General features: G+C 32.2%; 2 protein-coding genes across 2 annotated transcripts in view; both read left to right on the forward strand.

Annotated features, from left to right (window-relative positions):
• LOC128185081 (zinc metalloproteinase nas-39-like) overlaps positions 1-21,806 on the forward strand; it is a 79,569-nt gene that overhangs the window by 27,797 nt on the left and 29,966 nt on the right. The gene's annotated exons all lie outside the window — the stretch shown is intronic.
• On the forward strand, positions 10,192-17,726 carry LOC128185082 (N-lysine methyltransferase KMT5A-like). The gene is made up of 8 exons (XM_052854761.1): positions 10,192-10,242; positions 12,136-12,230; positions 13,317-13,478; positions 14,237-14,432; positions 14,689-14,760; positions 15,657-15,728; positions 16,207-16,284; positions 17,343-17,726. Exons 1-7 carry the CDS (start codon positions 10,213-10,215, stop codon positions 16,228-16,230), a joined length of 651 nt encoding a protein of 216 aa, XP_052710721.1. The 5' UTR covers positions 10,192-10,212; the 3' UTR covers positions 16,231-16,284; positions 17,343-17,726.

Below are 21,806 nucleotides of genomic sequence, written 5' to 3' on the forward strand. Positions count from 1 at the left end.
AACAAAATGTGAAGTTGTGTCTGTTTTATTGTCAGCAAACAAAATACAGCTTTATTAACATAAAAAATTGAAAGTTCAACCTTAAAATATAAACAAAACCACTTATTTGATTCACGAAATAGACAATTAAGCGCATTCTCACGATTTCGTCTGCTTAAGATCAATCAACATTTACAGCGAGGCTGGCTGTTCCTTTTCGAGTAATATTATAACGAACATATAGGCTTGTACACTTTCACGGTAACACTGCTGTTTAAATTTGGTAACGATAATTTTTAAATTTACACACGTACATGATCGGACATCAGATAAAGCATCGTTAAGAAAAACTATGAATAACGCATCAACTCCTTCGGCGCATTCGAAGCGGCAGATATACAATATAAGTACATCACTGGCTATCTAGTTACCACAACGTTTACAAAAGTCGCTTATACATACTATTCTTTGTCGACACATCGAGTATTTTTGTCCACAATCGCCTCTCCTTGGATGGTTATGTCCAGTTGCATATTCGAGTGATCTCACATGAAAACTACTTTTATTACGAGTTGTTCTGCACAGTGAATAATACCACAAAATATAACATGTATTTTCCTTTCGTTTTCAATTCGGCGGTTTCAGATTTTAACTCATTTTTGTGTTTAATCCATTAAATTCAGCTCAATAGCTCTGCGTCAGCTGAAGGCGCATCCATTTTGAATATTGTTCCTCTTGTTGTTTTGTATTCATACACACCGCTTCATTTACATTATTTACATTTTTGATCAATGCTAATTCATATTTCATTTTGAAAATGTTTTATTAAATGATAAGAAATGAAGATAATTATTTTTCTGTTGATCGACGTATCAAAGAACAAAATGACCGGAAAACTTTTTCATCAATGTGCTACGCGCATTGATGAAGTTTTCGGGTCATTTTTTTCTTTGATACGTCGATCAATAGAAAAATTATTATCTTCATTTCTTAATTCCATACTTCTAATCGAAGTTCTTTGTTTAAAGCAGCCATGACGTATGATAAACGGGTGGATCTGACATAGATGAATTTGTTTGTTGTGCAACAGTTCGCGTGCAAAGGAATCTTTGAAGCATGCAAAATACATTGGTGCCGATTTTGTTAAGTAAATTGAGGTTTTGTTGAGATTCTCAGCATTTTCTCAAATTTATTCAGTTTAAATAGACTTTAATATCGCTGACAGAAATATGTATATATATATATATGTGTGTGTGTGTGTGTGTGTGTGCGTTTGTATCGTGCCGACACCTACGACATGTACTAGTTTACACACGTGCAACTTACTACATTTTCAAAACCTACGACACAAATCCGTGTAGTAAGTTTGCAGAACCCCGTAAATCGGGTTTTTCGACCATGATTTACCCAGAAAATACAAAATTATAAAAAGTGTGAGTTTCCGGTTTACACATGAATTTTGTTACACACGATATCGAGTCTTAATGGGGATGTTACACACTTTGCCCCCTTGCCACATTTGCGCATGCGCAAATTCAACTTCCTATGGAAATAATGGAAACGCAAAAGAAGGTACGATCACTTATTTCTTTCATGAAAAATTAATCTTTTGTTGATTTTTACACCAATTTTCTTTCGAATATATAATTTTAGATCATTTGTTTAAATGCGACATCTGATTTTTCGTTATTCTGCAGCTAAATTGAGGAAAATTTACATGTCTTTGTGTGTGTCACCTCACAAAGTTGTAGATGGTTAAGATGGTTTTCTTTTACGTTTAACTGGGTTTAATTTCAGTAGTAGTCAAACACATGTAGTGTGTGCTTTTTTTAATTTGTGTTTTAGATAATCATTTATTTCATTACAATTTTAGTATACCATTAAATTTTTTGATAAACTCTCAAAAAGTTAGAATTTCCTCTAGACTTTAACAAGTTGCATGTAGCACAATCGAGAATTATGTGCCTCCTGCATGTTCTTCTAAACATTTTAGGGGTTTTAATTGTGAAAATGTGTTGTTATTAGTTCGGGTAATTAAAGAATAATGAAGAAAAAATTAACATTAACTTGGAACTTTTCAAATTTAGACTCTCTACAGTATATACTTTTTATCAAGAGGAGAAAAATATGGATTTCCTCAAGGGGGTCAACAATTTTTCATAGGCCTTAACTGGGGAATCTTTTAATTATATTCTCTTTTGGAATTCACAACAAACAATTAATCATGAAGAAATAAACAATGTGTTTCTTAACTTTCAAATTTACACCCAACACATTTTATCCAAAATAAAGAAATATTTTCTGTTCAACGGCTTTAATTGTGGAGTTTCTTAGTAAAGTTCTCTTCAATCAATCAAGAAAAATTAGCAAATTGTTGCTCTATATTAATCACATATCAATTCTTTCATTAAATTACACCCTCATGAGAAAACTCTAAGTTTCAATTTAATGCCCCCCAAAAAATCAGTACGGTAAATCACTTATAAAAACCCTTTAATTTCATGAGCTTAATTTTTGCACCATAATTTACTCTTCCTTGCATTAAAACAAAGAAATGATTATTAGAATAATTATTAGGAAAAATCCTATTATTATTTACATAAACACCCATGGGGAAACCCAAACTTTTCCTTTTAACGTTAAAAAATCAGTAATGTTAAACCCTAATTTATCCTTAATGACATTAATACAAAGTAATAATCAGTTTTAGTTTAAGGGAAAGGCTCATTTACAAATTGCACCCCAAAGGAAAAACCGTGTTTTTCATTTTAATGTTAAAAATCAGTATTGAATTGAAAACCCCTTTTATCTTTTTTTTTTTGAAAATCCTATTATCATAAACTATGACCCATATGAGGAAACACATTATTTTCTTTTTATCGTTGAAAGATCTGACAGGTATAGTTAAACATTTAGGAAACCACATGCATCTTTCAGGACCAGAATGTACACCCTAATTCCCCCTAATGACATTATTACAAACAAATAATCAGCATTAGTTTGAGGGAAAGGCTCATTTACAAATTGCACCCCAAAGGAAAAATCGTGTTTTTCATTTTAATGTTAAAAATCAGTATTGAATTGAAACCCCCTTTTATCTTTTTTTTTTTGAAAATCCTATTATCATAAACTATGACCCATATGAGGAAACACATTATTTTCTTTTTATCGTTGAAAGATCTGACAGGTATAGTTAAACATTTAGGAAACCACATGCATCTTTCAGGACCAGAATGTACATCCTAATTCCCCCTAATGACATTATTACAAACAAATAATCAGCATTAGTTTGAGGAAAACCCTTTTATTAAGAAATTACACCCCCAAAAGGAAACCAATAATTTTTAATTTAATGTTTAAAATTTAATACATGCAGTAAATCACTTAGAAAACTCTCTAAATCTTTTTTTTATTATTATTATTATCATTTGCACCCTTATTTATCTTTCATTACATTGATACAAAGAAATGGTTCTAATAAGTTTAAGGAAAGATCCTATATGTAGATATATATGAAGTTTGATCCCCATGAGGAAACTCATTTTTTTTTTCATTTTAAAATTTAATAAATCATTATAAAAACAATACCCCCCCCCCAAATCTTTCGGGATCAATTTTTACACCATATTCATCTTCATAATTAATGACATCAATGCAAACTTGTAAAACAAAAACAAAAGACCTACAAGAGAGCTAAATAAATACTGAATCTTGTAAACACTCTCCAAAAGTAAAAAAAAATTCTTTAACAAGGTAATTATTTAAACAATTTTACTCTGCTTCATTTTCAAATTCATTGAAGTTTACCTCTTTTTTTTTTTTTAAAATTGAAGTTTATTGATTTGAGTGCCTGTAATACATATGAGAACAATTCTTTGTATACGAGTTGACCTGTATACGAATTGGTCTGTGTACGACTTGACCTGATAGTGTTACGACATATCCGGTAAAAAAAATGTCACAAAACAAACCCCTCCATCCTGCATGCTTTATACGAATTACTACAGCCCCCCAAAAAGGAAAAGAAGCTACGTAGGAACTGTAAGTCGTTTGAATAATTAGTGACAATCTTGTAGGAGAAGTTGAACGTGTGCACAAGTGTAGAACCTCTCTGCGTTTCGTCAGCATGTGCATGTGTTTAACAGCTGCACTTGTAATGTAACGTGATCAAGTCCAGCACAATCTCCTAATTTAGCTACATAGCTTGGTTATAACACTTTTTTTTTTTAAATTGACATTTTAAATAACATGTCTTTTTTTCTTGTATTATTTTCATAAAATTATTTTGCTAAATAAATGAGAAATGTTTGGAACATATTAGTATGATTTTGATCAACGAAATCGATGCAATGCAATGATAAACAATAATTATTACCGTCGATTGACTAGATAGAATGGTCTTTTCTTAAAATGACACATGTCCAACTAACCCGGTTAAATGATAGAATTAGTGCCCTTTACTGTAATTCTTAGTAGCAAATGAAAAAAGAAATATCTCGGTTGTATCTTGCCTATATTTTCATTTGATTGGTCTCAAATACCTACAATGTTGCTCATTTATAATCCCATTTTACCACATTAACGGTTTTGGCAATGAAATCACTGGTCGCCATGTTAATGATAAAATCCGAGATATTTCGAGTGCAAAATGGCAGGCAAATTCAAATAGAGACACTTTTTGCCTCTGCTGGGGTTTGAACCAGGGTCCTCTGGCACGCCAGTCAAGCACTCTACCGAGCGAGATACTAGCCAGAGCTAGTAGGAATGCAATATACCTGACTCTACCACAGATATATTAACAAAATGCCTTTGTATGACCCATTATATTAATAATGAATATTTTGTGGACTTAATTACATATGCATTTTCAAAAAGGTTTGTAATATAAATGCTGTGTTTTACCCCTGCAGATTGTTTTTAACAGACTTAAAGTCGATGCGAAGCAGATCCGCTTTGCAGCTGCTACATTGCAAGTATATGGGACGAATTCTTACTGTGACCTGAGCGTAGCCTGGTCACGGTAAGATTATTCTTTCTATAGATTGACCAGTACTGAATAGGGTATAGATTTGGCGGTGCTTTAAATGTTCCTGGGTGTTGTTTTGAAATCTTTTTTTTTCTTTGGCTGATGTACGCTATATTATTGCTGATAGTAATGCAATATTGCTTTATTTAGAATTTTGTCCTAAAAACTTATATTGGAAGCCATTTTACCATTTACGAATAAATCAATAAGTTCTGAATAGCATAACTGTTTCCATGGAAATCGAATGCAGATAAAAAGTTTTAGCCCTATTTAAACACCATCAATTGAACCTATTGAAAAAGAGGTTTGATGCATACCAACCAGCTATTGGCAATTCTTTTAACCTATACAGTTAATTTAATTTGCATGGATTTAACAAACAAGATCACTATAACAATACTTTAGACTACATGTAGTTTCTAAATTCTAATATCTTGTCGGAGTACAGTTGCCGCACCTCCATTTATCATTACTTTGGTTCAATATGATTTATTTAAGACTTAGTAAGAAAATTTAATGAATTCCAGAAGTAATTGTTTTAATCTATTTCTTCATATAATCCTGAAACAGACAAAAACAAATTGAGTTTTTGGAATTTGTAAAATGGCAGCTTAATAAGATTTTTCATCCTTCTGCATTTTTTAAAATTTATATCCTGCATGCTTATATGGGTATGTAAGAATAATACCAAAACAACTCTTGATAGAAGAAATCTTGTTACATGTGAAAATATAAGGCATCAACAGACTATTTTATGCACATAATAACGTTGCAATGACCTGGCAAAGCAAAAGTTTAATATTGGTTGACTAATGTAAGACTGTAGTATTGAATACGTACATGTATATGACCGCAAAAAATGAAACTACTGCAAAATTTAAACAAGCATTATAAGTGTATTATATTAAAGGTAATGATTTTTTCTCCAACTTTTATTTCCATAACTATTTGCTATTCAACATATGAACTATTCGGAACTGGTCAACGACTGTATGAATAAAATTAAAGATTTACTATAAATTACAAAAGAGGTAGCCTAAGGGGACATTTACTTTTAAGTTGAAGTTTCTGACTAGCTTAATAATAATTCGGATGCTAAAAAGTTAAAGTCAAGTGAAGAAAAAGAGTAAAAATAGGTATCAAAAACAGTTTCTGTGGTTAAGGAATAAGGTGCACCATCCAGTCTTTAATCTATCTTTCTATAGACTATCAGATGATGAATCAAATTGCCTTAAAAATAAGCCCCTTTCTGAGTTTCACATCACTTTTTAGCAAGATACAGGAATGCCTATTGGGGGCAGTCTGCAGAAATCCAACCCAGAATATTGGTAACAAAAAACACTAAATTCCTCTCTGACACAAACAAATAAAACTATTTCAGGGGGAGGGGATTGTAGCAGCTCATCTCATGACTTGAGGGTGGTACATTTAAAGGAAAAATTCAAATTCTAGATGGGGAGGGGGTGGTATATCTGGATGGAACAATGCATATAAAAAATGGCAGGTGAATAAACAAGGATGTTTTGCAAATAGGGCACATGTTGAAACATTAGATTGAAGTCATCATGGTAATACATTAATTCATGAATTGTTCATGTCTAGTTGTCTATTTCTTGAACACCCAGCTAGCTACACGTACATCATTTTGACTATGTCTGTGGTTATCTGAATCTAAGATCAAGCAAGAGGAGATTTGATATTAGTATTGACCCAAATTGTTGTTTTAAAAATTACAAGAGCCTTTTTTATTTATATTACAGAGATAAAACAAATACATACATGTATGGAGAACTCTCTCGGTAGTGTGCGCATGATGTATGAGTTGTCTAATTGTATGGTCTAATTTCAATTTGGTTGGACTGACAATTTATGAATATGAGCATTTTTACTTTCTAATTTTCTGTCTAAAATGTTAATCAATTAAACCTTAAAATGAGTTGTTTAATCTGCGCAATTCTCATCTGGTTTAAGGTTGAGGCTGACTTTAGTTTGCATGGTTCATGTTTTTGTGCATTCTGATCGAGTAAAATACAGTGTATTTCAACCTTTTATGATTTTTATATAGATATAGACATTTATTAAATTGAACACAATAAACACATGATAAACAATTTTTTTTCAACAATTTTTCTGTGGTTTGGTAGGTGAGCATTGCCATTGATCTTGCTTTATATGTCAACATTATGATAAAATGAAGCTTTGTAGGCCGGAGTATATAGGAAAAAAGAAAAAGTAAAAATCGTAACCCTTTGAAATTGTATACACTAAATGATGGTATCTCCAGGGTTATTTTGCTTCATTTTGAATGAATCCATCATAGCAATTAATCTACATTTGTAATACATTTCCCCAAAATACATGTATATAGCAAAATTTATCAACTGTTCATATTTTGAGATGACCCTCACTTAAACTAGATGGTTGAATTTAGTATTTTTTACATATAAGGTACAAAATGATATTGCTAATCACAATTCAAAGAAAATCTCTATTGTAGTATTTTTTTAAATCTGCTACGAAGTGCGGAAAATGAAAATTCTCTAAATATTCCTATAGAAAAACATACCTGTATTTTGAGATTGCCCCCAAAAAGAACCAGATGGTTGCTTTTTCTTTTTTTTTAAACTAGAGCTGATGTAAATTACATATGGTTAAAAATAAAGAGGTTTTCTAATGGGGTTTTTTTTATGCACCCCCCCCCCTTCCCCAATCGACCAGCTTAAATTATACTTGAGTTCAGGAAATCAGGGACATATACATGTATGTACACTCAGGTGCCAAAAGTAGGTCAATTTTTTTTTTCTTTTCACCATATATTAATTGAAATTTTTTTTTTTTAGAATTGTTAAAATGAAACCCTTTGACCATGTACATTGAAAAGACTTGGATTGACACATTAAGAATTTTTCTAGCTCTTTTTGCATCTTATTTGAATATTTTTCCAACCTTCTATTACTGAAATTTAATATAAACAGTTCAAAGTAAGATTTTTCGGCTCATACATTGCAAAAAATATATAGTAGAGCTCTTAAAAACTATCTCAGTGTTGTGTTTGAAATATTCAAATTTTACAAATGAGTTGTCAAAAACTAATGTACGACAACAAGTGGAAATTGAATCTACTATGCTGGAAATCAATATCAACTTCTTCAAAATCTGACCAATAATCTGACCTGAAAACCTTTTAAAAAAAAGTCTTGTTTTCGATGAAATATATAGGGAAAAACAAAAAATTGACATACTTTTGGCGCATTAGTGGACAATCATGTAATAATGCCTGATATTCATGGTCTGTGTGTTGCCTCTTTACCAATCTTGTGCAGTAAGTTTCAATTGAATAACATTAACATTATTTTATACATGTGAATCAACCCACCTTGTGTAATATGAGTTTTCTTGCAACCAACATTTACCATGGTTGGTTGCATTGCCAACAATTTTATGTATTTCATATGCACATGTAGTGTCAATTTTCTTGCCAATATAATATATATTTCCTAGACACATATAGCAAGTTTCCCAATTACACCAGTATAAATTCACCTCACAGATGTAGTGAGTTTCATTGTCAATTAATGTACATTCCTACACACATGTTTCTTGTCCATATTCATTTAAATTACCACACACATGTAGTGAGTTTCCTTGTCCATATTCATTTAAATTACCACACACATGTAGTGAGTTTCCTTGTCCATATTCATTTAAATTACCACACACATGTAGTGAGTTTCCTTGTCTATATTCATTTAAATTACCACACACATGTAGTGAGTTTCCTTGTCCATATTCATTTAAATTACCACACACATGTAGTGAGTTTCATTGCCAATATACAGGTAACTCTCAATGGCTCGAACTTTGATTGGATCGAAGTTCTTGATCGCTGGAAGTGAGTCTAGGGTCCCGATTTTTTCCCCTATTTAACTAAGCAAATTTACTATTGATTTCTCAAACTCTTGATCTCTCGAAAACCCTAGCTTGATCTCTCTAAGTCAAACTGCAGTCCCGTTCATAATCTATAGTTTCTTACTCTCGATACCTCAAAGTCTCCGTGTATCTCCAAGCGCTATACCTAAATACACCTTAGACGCGGGACTTGTGTCACGAGTTGTTTGTTCAGGCGGCACTTGTCCTGCAAGGTGATAATTGTTTGATGACTGACTATACCAATACCTAATCTATAATTATCACAACCGTTTTACGATAATTTGGAGACGCAATGAAAATGAGAAATTAATTGAGATGAAATGATAATATTGAGCCATGGTCAAATTTTAGAATTATAAAACTGTTAAAAGTATGCTTATCAGCATCATTGTCATTGTAATGTTTATATTGCTGAACAAGTTCTTACAGCTGGTGAAGGACCCTTACGGTGGGAACAATGGGTGATACTTAGTTATCACATTTATGACATGTTAATCATCTCGCACTCCAGTAGTACTGAGCAATTTGGTCTTAATATGATGCATAAAATAAATAATTATATTATGAATTCAATTTATTCAATAGTTGTTTGAATTTAGTTTTAAAAACATCCAGTTCTGTATATTTTACTGAAAAGAAAACGTTGTTTAAGCATGAGCGTAAGGTTAGCACTAATTAAATGGCTTAATCATAACATCCGGTAAGACTAATTTAAAAACCCATTGGTCAACCCAGAAAATTCCGAACTCTTGAAAACTCGAACTCTTGAAACTTCAAAGTTTTTCCTTGGACCCATGGACTTCCAGCTATCGAGAGTTACCTGTACAATCCTACACACATGTAGTGAGTCTCCTTGCATGTCCATATTCATTTAAATTACCACACACATGTAGTGAGTTTCATTGCAAATATACCTTTCCACACACATGTAGTGAGTCTCCTTGTCCATATTCATTTAAATTACCACACACATGTAGTGAGTTTCCTTGTCCACATACATTTCCACACACATCATGTACATGTATAGTGATTTTCACTGAATTGGATTTCATGTGATAAATCAATAGTCATCATGAGGTGATAATGATAATAATAATTAAGGTGAAAAGTTAATAATTATCCACCTTATATACATTTAGTATAATATCTCATAACTCACATTAATGAAGTATGGCATCTCATATAACTTACATTTTAATTTGTATTGGCATTCATGTACAACTTCTTCTTCTTCTTTTTTCTAGATTATGTAAGTTATAAAGCAGATAACTAAAAAGATGGCAGCTTATTCAAGGGGGAAAATTGCAGTAAGTGAAATTTTTAACATTGTACATACAGTTGAACTTTTAAGGTATATTTCAAACAACAGTACATGTGTATCGAATACCATTGATATGTTAAAGTTATTTGGGTGTGCATATCTCTCATTCTTTAAGTAAACATATTTTACCGGTGATATCTCAAATTCTCATATTTAGATGTTTATTCTTGTTTTTGCTTAGTGTGACATATTGAAGTTTTCTATAATTGTCATACAGTCACAATATATGCTCAAATTGTTTTATCAGCAATTTGAACAAAATCAGTTGCTCGGTCCGTTTTGTTTGTAAGTGAAATTATCACAACAGAAAAGTGAATTAATCAATGGTTTTATCAAATTTATGATAATGAAAAAAAAAACGATGCGACAGTATTAAGTATTACAGTCCCTTAAACCATCTACTTTCCCATTTTTTCGTGCATTCACCATGCGCTCACCGTGCATTCACAGTGCGTTCACTTGCACTCTTCACTCCGCTCCTTTTGTGCACACCGTTCAGAAAGCGCTCATTGTGCGTTCACCTTTGTTCACTTATCGTTCACCGTTCACTTATCGTTCGAATTCAGTCCGTTTTCATTCATTTTCATTCGGAACTTCAAAAATGAAAGAATCGATCTCAGCAAAATGAGGAAAAAAACCTTGCGTTAAGGTGAAAGGAAACTAATATTACACATAAAGCATCATTTTAATTAGAATTTAATCCGTGGAATTTAAAGTACACATTCTTGAGCAGGTCTGTTTTTTGCTGTTGTTGTTTTTTATCACTCTCCTAAACAGGCATTTTTTTTGTTGATCCGAAAATGGCTTAAGTATGCAGTTACTGTGAAAATTTTATGTTACACAATACAGCGATAAATTGATACACAAATAATATTTAATGATTCATTTTAAGATAGTCAGTCCAGTCGTTTAAAAACAGAAGAATTCAATCAACTAACGATTCGACACATATATATATATATATAAATATAAGAAACAGACATTGTATTTGTGTATTTTTCACGATTCAAATAATAATTCCTTCGATTCCAAATCACAAACATATCCATGTTCGACAATAAACTGTCTTACTGAACAGATCAACTTAAGATAGTAAACATAAATGCGTGTTAATTTATAGATTAACAATGGTTTTATGTATTATTTAGACATTTTTATCATTACATTACTCGATTATCTGTTGATAAAATTCATATTATGGTCTTAAATTTGGTTTTATTTAACTGTTATTCCTAAACATGCATAAATGGTATGGTATAATTTTAAAGATAATACAGGATAGATATTATTTGCAGGATAGTCGATAGGATAGGACTGTTTTGTCAACTTTCAAGATAGCAGCACTGTACGTGTAGTTTATTAGCATGTTTTTCCTGATTTCCGTCAAAATACAATGTAAGGATAACCATCGAGACACTCCGAAAAAATTGTTCATCTTGCGTTCACATATCGTTCACCGTTCATCGTTCAGCGCTTCATGTGCACTCTGCCTTCGCTCATCGTTCACCTTTCATTAGCGTTCACCAGATTCTGTTCAGCGTGTGCTTACGTAGAATGTTTCAGGGACTGTTTGTGTAAAATTAGCATTCTAATTTATGTATGTAATATATCTTTTTTATGTGTGCACGGTGTCAGGGCTCTACATTAACTTTTTTTCCTTTTTGTCCATTCGGACACGTGATTATGACCATGTGCATTATATAAGTAATATTAATAAAGTTTTTATTTTGATCTTGAAATAGTTGAAAAGGAGTTTGCAAACCAAAATGGAAGGCCTTAAGATAATTTGATTTTAAAATCAATGTGATAGTTTAAAAGACAAATTTTGCATATTTTGAAATAAAACTTTTTTCTTATGAGTAATTTATTTATGTGCTAGAAACAACGAATAAGCCCTAAAAGAGAGGCAGAATTTATGTGTCGTTCTGGACTGGACTGTGATGCATTAAAAGTTGAATTGATCAACAGAAGAATAATGGTGAGTTGATACACATCTATTACTACTATACATTAAAATAAAAGACTTGAATTTTTGGGCTTTAATATCGAGAAATCAGAAGAGAACTGTCTTTTGTTCTTTATTTTTTAAACATCATTGGTATTTGAAGATTACCAGTTTGTTTTTATTTTTTCTCAATCAAGCTTTGCTTATTAATAATCAACGAAAATTCCTTATAAAAATACGGAATCATCTGGATTTTTTTTATTCTACAATCTTGCGCATGTGCATTCCATTCACGCTAAATCACGGGAGGCTCTTTAGTTTATGTTTCCACAATATCACACTTGCATGGATAAACTCAGAAACGATAATACACATATGTTTATATTTTCATTGAAAATTTGCTATATCCTGAGAGTTTGAATGTCAACATGTTGTGTAAATTCGAAGTGAGTAAAAAACATTGGTAAAAAAGTGTTGAATTCTTCATTAATATGAATTAAATTTTTAGAAGAAAGGTATTTACAGCCTCAAAATGGTTTGTTATGAATAATTTGACTGTTAATCACAATGCAGCTTCAATAATTTTCTCCAAAACCGTTTCGAAGCGATTCTGCAATTTTTTGCTACATTACGGGTATATGAGAGGCATTTCAACTGTGGTGAAGGCCTGTCCCGAGACACAGTTAGATTATTCTAACTAAGCAGAGTGTAGTGAAATTAATAGCATTATTGTAGGCTTAAAGCTTGGTTATGTAAATATGGTGTGTCGATGTATCTATTTCGTGAATGTCCGATATCATATGCAATATGTCAAACCGTGCATGCACGGGTCAGAGTCAAGTGTAATAGAAAATAGTATCATTTCTTTGTTTTTATGTACCAATCTACTCAGTTTCACACATTTGTTTCCCTTGATTATGCAGATCCTTAAATGAAAAATTTCATTAGTTTCTGGAACAATTTAAGCCCCTTAAATGCATTTGATAATCACAATTATACAAATAATTCCATAATAAAAGGCATTTATAAATAAATTAGGTTTTGTACATGATTTGTGAACACACTGTACAATCATGTAATGCAAAATATTCACCAATATTTTTTTTCTTATTTTAAGGATATGGGGTTTTTGCAACTCAAAATTTTCTAAAAGGAAGCTTTTTGGTAGAATATGTTGGAGAGAGAATTGTGCCCAAGGAAGCAGAAGAAAGAGAAAAGAAGCGCAAAATAAAACATACTAGTTATATGTTTTACTTTAAGTGGAATGGTCTGAAGTGGTAAGCAAATATAATATATTTATTGTGATTGTTATGAGAGAGAGAGAGAGAGAGAGAGAGAGAGAGAGAGAGAGAGAGAGAGATACAATTGTTTTATTTACCTATTTTAGATTTTTTGTAATACAACTTTTTCTGGTTCTTATGAGAATGTGAAATTGATATCCATATACAGTTTACTAGATGCTGGGAATTGTACAATTTAGGTCAGATTTTGATGACCGAAAATTAATTAGAATTTAATCCAAAAAAATTGTGTTTGAATATTCTCACCACCCTGGCAATTTGTTTTTAGAAATTGCAGTGTTTGCGGCAGGTTATGAGTTCTGAGAATTGGCAAAAAACCATTGTTACGTACATTTCAACTAAATATGGAGATGAAAATGATATCCTGTATAACTATTTGCACTTTATAAAGGAAAGTAAAGTGAGCATGAGATAAAAAGTTTTATACAATGATTAGGTATTTTCTATTACCATGATTACACTATAATTCAGTGAATAAATCATTCTGACATCTTTGCTTGATGACTAAAATAACACCATGCATACGTAACAGGATTGGAAATATAATGACGGCCAAACAGAGATTTGAACCAGGGCATCCAGAATCACTAGATATGTACTCTACCAACTGAGCTATATATAGCCACCGATGATCAAACCAGTCCCACTTTCACACATATATGTGTAAATTCATTTTCATTAAATACCGGGTGCAACCCTGCAAAAATCTATAAAATTGCTTTTTTTGTTTGTAGCATTGATGCAACTAACACTGAAAGAAAGGGGAAGTATATAAAGGACGAGGAAGTCGGAAGTCCGTTGAATAACTGTGTTATGCGCCTTTTGGTTACCGAGAATTATCCAAGGCTCTGCCTCTTTGCAAATAGAGATATTAAAGCTGGAGAAGAGTTAAGATATGATTATGGGGAAGCCAACCTACCTTGGCGACAAGTATGTGACAATTTTAATAATTGTTGATGTGTTAATGTGATTTAAATGTCAAAAGGATTTCAAAAAAAAAAATGCACATGGTTTAACATTTCATATTGTTTTTTGCAACAAGAATTAGTATAATCAGTGAATCAATTAATTTTTAACCTGTATAATATTGAGTTTACTGTGCGAGAGTACATGTAGTTCAGAACTGCACAGTAATAAATACTATATAATTTAATAATAAATTGTTACAACTATTGTTCTCTTTAAGATTCACCTGATGATAATCCATTTGATGATAACCCATTTGATGTCAACCAGGACAGTGAGGAGAACAATGAAGGTTACTTTTACTTAATGTTTCTAGTGTTCATTTTGATTTGATACATGTACATGTATTAAAATGTATTTAATATTTATGTGTAACATATGTCATAACAAATACTGGTACACATTTCCTGCACATGTGGTGAATTTCCTTTCCATTTTGAATGCATTTCCCACACATATGAGTGAATTTCTTCGCCAGTGTACATTTACTACACATGTAGTGAGTTTCATTGTCCATATTCATTTTAATTACCACACACATGTAGTGAGTTTCCTTGTCCATATTCATTTAAATTACCACACACATGTAGTGAGTTTCCTTGTCCATATTCATTTAAATTACCACACACATGTAGTGAGTTTCCTTGCCAATATACATTTCCACACACATGTAGTAAATTTCCTTGTCCATATTCATTTAAATTAACTTTTTCAGTGTTTTTGCTTGTGATAACATATGATAACACAATTGATTTTGTACTATACAGTCCATTAAATTCAAATAACGTATGATTTGGGCGCAAGCAGGGTTTGCTTATTTATATTCAAATATTTAATTGTACAACTGCTGGAAATTGTCAAATCCATCATAAAACCCTCGAGCTTCATTGGATTTGATCATGCCCCGACCAAAATTATCACCCCATAATACATGTACTGAAAGAATGATTCCTTATTCCTTAATAACTACCACACACATGTAGTGAGTTTCCTTGCCAATATACATTATCTTCACACACGTAGTGAGTTTTCTTTTCAATATACATTAATCATGCACATTTAAAAAGCAGACTTTGATGAAATTGATTTCGCTGACAAAGGTGTGTTTATAAATCATGTTTTTATTTTCTGTCTATTCCCCAAGAATTTTCAATGCTGTTTATTGATGTGTCTTTTTCTTCAATATAGAAACTATTGATACTGAAACAGAGAGTGAAAAAGAAGTTGATGATGATTCCAACACTGCATCCCCTATGGAAGGTACATGTACTTTTCATTCAGTTGATTAGATCCAGATCTTTTTTAATATTCCAGAGTTAGGTAGCCTATTAAAGTAGAAGGTATTGCAACAAATGTTTCAAATATAAGTAGGGTGTGCACTGTTCAACCTGCCAACTGTGCAATCCGGTACACTGGACATTCTGACCTCATACTTGTATTTTATTCCCAATTTTTTTTTATAATGTATCTAGGATAAAACACTACACTGTAAGTTTCATAACCTGAGGTTTTATTAATTCAACACATTACATAATGTACATGCACAGTAATTGCTTGTTGGCTAGGTCACCGGTACAAAGATGTCCTGTAAGGTTAAAAGTTATGGTCGTTTTAGAGCATAGTTAACTACATTTTCTAGTTAATAGTAAATAGTGTATACGGTGTAATTTCATACCTTTTGTGCTACTTGAGGTGAATTTTTATCGAGATGTAATTAACATTGTATATTGTATTGCAGTTCCATATAAAAGTAAAAAGCTAAGCACAGAGAGATCATCATGCCCACCCCATGCAAAACCTGAGGCTCAAGGACAAGGTATTATCTTTGATTATATAAATTTAAAACTTTTTACGGACACCACCTGCCAGTTGCCATTAGTGACAGTAACTTAATTGCATATAAATTAGGTATTGTAGATTCAAGTTTGTTCAAATTATGGTCCCTGGGGGTAGGGTGGGGCTACAATGGGGGATAAATTATATATAGAGAAAATCTTTAAAAATCTTTTTCTCAAATCTATTAGGCCAAAAAAGCTCAAATTAAAATGGAAGCATCCTCAGGTAGTGTAGATCCAAGTTTGTTCAAATCATAGTCCCTGGGGGTAGGGTGGGGCCACAATTGGAAGATCAAGTTTTACATAGGAATATATAGAGAAAATCTTTAAAAATCTTCTTTTTAAAGACTATTAAAAGTATTTGGCCAGAAAGGCTTAAACTTGTGTAGAGGCATCCTTGGGTAACTATGTAAATTCAAGTTTGTGAAATCACAGTCCCTAGTGGTAGGGCGGGGCCGTGATGGCGGTTTGGATTTTTACATAGGAATATATAGAGAAAATCTTTAAAAATATTCTGGGAAAGTTTTCGGTCCTAAACTCAGTACTTAGTGTGAAAGCACAGGTTATGCAGATTTAAGTCTGATGAAACCCTGATTCCATAACGAAAAGTGGTGCCACAAAATGGGGGGGGGGGGGGGCTATTTAGGAATAAAGAAAAATCTTCTTACAAGTACAACAACAAAAGGGGCTTGGTATTTACCAAAAATAAAGAGGTGGATAAAAATTGGCAGATTTTCAAGTTTTTACTGTACTTAGTTGTCAAGATATTTTGATACTGTTATGCTAATTTGATCAGAATTAAGGCAATTGTTGCTCAGGTGAGCGATGTGGCCCCTGGGCCTCTTGTTTAAATTCTTGGATACAATGAATGAATGAATATCTTTTTACTATATTTCATACAGTTTAAACATTCAAAGGAAGGATACCAATTTTTGAATAAAGACTATACATTTGGGCTGAAGAACAAATAACCTTAATGACAAAAATATGATAAAGATACAGCAATTTTTAAATAATAAAATCTTATTTTTTTTCACAGCCAGTGTTCAACGTCACACATAGACTGCTGTAGAAAGGCATCCTTGGAGCGACAGTTTAACAACTTTATCAAACCAGGGAAAACTCCTGGTCAGCTTGACTGTTTAAACGCCATTAGGAAGGAAAAGGCATTATCAGGCTTCACTTGGCGCAATGTGAAGTTTGCTGTCAAAAACATAATACCTCTCGTCTGAGAAGTTGCAGAAAATGAAATTCCAGGTGGTCGCAACGTTAAATTTCTATGTGTTATAATTATGTTACCGTAATGAAGTTCGAATGCATACTGTTTGTTCTGTATTATCAATTTGTTAATAACATTATGCCAGTATCTAAATTTAATATAGGGTGCATGCATTTGTGACAAATGCTTATTGGCTTATACAAATGTACATTTATTTTTTTGTCTGTTATTCTACTAACTATTCCATGAAACATTTTGAAATGGCAGAAATGGGTAGACATTATTTGATATTTTAATTGATAAAATATGATCAGAAATGTAAAGAAGGGCACGCATCATGCATGATAATGTCAATAATTGATTGAAATTATTTGAATTCATAAACAAAATTCCATATATCATGAATAACTATGAAATTATGTACTTTTAAATTTTAGCTTAAAGTTGTTTGATCCTAAAATAAAATGAATTATAATTAAGATTCTGCAGTTGATTTATGTTTTGTTTGAAGAAGTGTTCAAAGTCCACAGGTCTAGATTTTACAAAGCAAGTGGCAAATAGGAATTTATTTAATTTAAACAGTATATGTTTTTAAAGAAATGAAACACACATGAAGACTTTTCAATTCAATTAGATTTTCTTATAAATTAAGTCTTGATAGGGTGCGTAAAAATTAGCAAGAAATCCTAATTATTTAAGTCATACAGTGATAGTGTAAAGTGTCTTTTATAGGCAAAACAGTTAATAAAAGCATACAAGTTGCAATGGTACTAGACTGTGCATGTCCTTTGACAAGAAATATTACTGTATCGTATATGTTTCAAATTACAATACTTATAACATAAAATGTTGAATGAATTTACATAATTGAATTATATATGTAATTAACATAAGATTCTTTGTATCGAAGTAGGGTCTGGTGCTAAATATAATGTAGTTTAAATAGAAAACGTGCATATGTGGAGAAAAGTGTGAAATGGAGTCTTATCTTATTTATCCAGAATTCACTTAGTATATATTGTTCTCCACAAATTTGACAATATATGCATCTTGAGTATACCATAATGAATTGATTAGATTAGCCTGAGTATTAGAATTAGTATTAGAATAATTCGTCTTGCAGCTTGCTGAAAATATTAGATCTCTCTCTCTCTCTCTCTCTCTCTCTCTCTCTCTCTCTCTCTCTCTCTCTCTCTCTCTCTCTCTGTGTGTTCAGTAATAAATGGTTTATGTGGTAAATTTCCTTTGAATCTTCAATCGATCACATGACTAGCTAGATGTATTGACTTTGGGGTAAATTAGGAAGAAATACACACTGTAGTGAGTTTCTGGTGTGTATTCACAATGAGTCATGTGACCTCATGTAGTGACTATCAGGTATAAAATCATAAACTTTTACAAAGAGATTTTGCCTATTTCAAATAGCAGAATAGTAAAAAGATGTCTTATATTACTTAAAAATATTAATATATATTGAATAGCACAACTAGAACATAGTGTAGTGAATTTCAGGTGTAAAGTCTGATGTAGTGAGTTTCGGCATAATGCAAGTATGTGTGTGTGTGTGTGTGTGTGTGTGTGTCATTTTGAAAAATAAATTGTACTCTTTATTTGTCATGGTGCATGTTTCTTATGTTTAATTGTTTACAATTTCTATTTACTAAGTACTAACCATATTTGAGTGTTAAGCTTCCAATTATAAGCAAGACACAGGGCTTTGCTCACAAATCTCTGTTTGAACACAGATACTAGTATGAGACCATTTTTGTCTGTTTTCTTTTAAGTGTTGATTAGGAAATACCAAGTCAAAAATCTTAAGTTAAATGTATGAACAAAATATGAGTTAAACCGAGCAGAATTGTGAGCTCTGTATCTTGCTTATAATTCTACGATTGGCGCTGAAATTTTGGGTGATCATTAGACAGCTGTTAGAAATGTCTAGCTAAAGGTTAAATACTTGCACAACCAAATTCAAAGGATGATATGCTGTAACTACTCTCTGGGAACCCCTCTTTATACAATAATCTGCATCAATTTTGATAATTTTTCAGACATGAGTAAATAAAAACGACACAGTGAAAACAGTGTTCATAGTTCTGACACATTTCTGTTAAGGGGATAAAGGCGTTTTCGCTAATCCTTAGATAATATTACAGCAGAAAATTATCCTGGTGTGTAGCCATTTGTTATTTTTGAATAAAGATAAAAATAATGGGCGGGTCTTAAATAGAGTAGCATACCTATCAATACATTGATTTTTATTGCTCTTTAACATGTCACTCCATTGTATTCATTGATCAAGTGTAAGTAAGGTTATAAAAGTCACACGAGTTTACGTCAGGTTAACAACAGTCGTTGTATTTTAATGGGGAAGACAAATAACATTTTTGAATGCTTTGAATTTGTAGAATTGAGCATATTGAGGTACAATTTTCTTTTTCACATCTATAGGAATTTTTTCAATAGCTATTATTATATTGTTGTAATGACATTTATTATCCAAAATACATAAACAAAGTACACAAAACAATGATACGTCGACAGGCGCACACAGCAGCGAGTCTCCGACAAGGTGAGGCGCACACAGCAGCCCAAGACCGCACACAGCAGGTCAAAGTACAAGAAAGTAGTTTTAGTGCTTACACACAGGAATGGAGTCTTCGTCTTCTGCACAGAAATTGATGACGTCACTCACACACATACGCATAAGGGGCACAACACGGAAAACATACAGGGGATCAGTACAGGCTACATAATAACATTCAGTCCGTACTACATTCCTCCCTTTTCCATAAGATAAGTCCCATCCCAGAACTGAAATATAGACGAATAATGCGGTTATTTACCGTATCACAAAGAATTAACAAAATATAACATATTACTACCTAAATGCGATACAGGCACTTCAAATTAAGAAGAGTCTGCGCCAGAACACCAGACAACGCGACTCCCTTTAGCTCGGCAATTTTTTTTGCAATTGGTAAGAGGGCCCATGGTGTGTTAATGTTCACACGAGAGGTTGGAGACAAGTATGGAGCATCCGACTCCAAGAGTACATTAGACATAGGAATAGCACAAAGGACATCAGCTGCCCCAGAAAGTCTTAAGAGGTTAGAGGTAAACCCAAATTTGACATTAGGTAATCTGTGCATCCTGGTCATGGCTTCTCTTGCATTCCCAGTGAAACACACAGGATGAATGGCCATCTTTAAGTCCTCCTTAAAGATAGCTTAAAGGTGTTTAAAGGTAGCTTAAAGACGATCTTTAAGCCACCTTTAAGCTACCTTTAAGCTATATGTATTGCTTAAAGGTGGCTTAAAGAAAGCGTAAAGATGGCTTAAAGGCAGCTTAAAGACTATCTTTAAGTCACCTTTAAGCCACCTTTAAGGACAACTTATAGGTCCTTAATGTCCAAACTTCTTTAAGCCACCTTTAAGCCACCTTTAACCTACCTTTAAGCTACCTTTAAGCCATTAAAAAAAATTTAATTCAATATTGTGCTTAATTTCCAACAAAATGTATTAACTTTATGAAAGAAAAGGTATTAAAACGGTTTTTGTTCTAGAAAGAAAAATGAAAAAAAAAGCACATTAAAAAAAACTGGCCACAGCGAGAATTGAACCCGGGACCCTTAGTTTACTAGCATCACAACACATCCTCTGCGCCACGGCAACTTACATATAATGTGCGTTTTTATATCCTATATATCAGTGGATATTGAATCACTGTATTGAATGTGTTTACTTGAAAAGATTTTGACAAACCATTCAGTTTGTAACAATCAATTATATCTAATTTATAAATTTCATGCATGCATGTATTTAGAATGAAATACGGAACTTGGTCTTCAGTGAACAAAAATATATTATACCTAAATGGAAACCGTTAGGTTCACTGTAGTAGGCTTTCTTATATGTAGTTAATAAATTTAAACCGAGTAGATATACGTTCATCTTATTTATAGCTATAAAAATGTAAGAAAGAAAATGAAATCATTTCTTTTATTAAATGCATTGATACTTTTAGGGTATTTGTTCAATTTCCCGCAATTTCCCGGTTTTCATGATCGCGGCGCCGTTCCAATATGTTTAAATATTTACATGTAATTGTATGTACATGATTTATAAACTATCAATTCTATAACAAACAAAATTACCAATTACCGGTGACGTATTTACTGCATGTGGCAATTGCAAATGACTTGTACATACAGTATATTTGACATATTTACCCTTATACATATATTTAAATAATCAACCCCTATTTATGATCACCGGTACATTA

The sequence above is a fragment of the Crassostrea angulata genome, chromosome 5 (assembly GCF_025612915.1).
Source record: "Crassostrea angulata isolate pt1a10 chromosome 5, ASM2561291v2, whole genome shotgun sequence".
Lineage (NCBI taxonomy): Eukaryota > Metazoa > Mollusca > Bivalvia > Ostreida > Ostreidae > Magallana > Magallana angulata.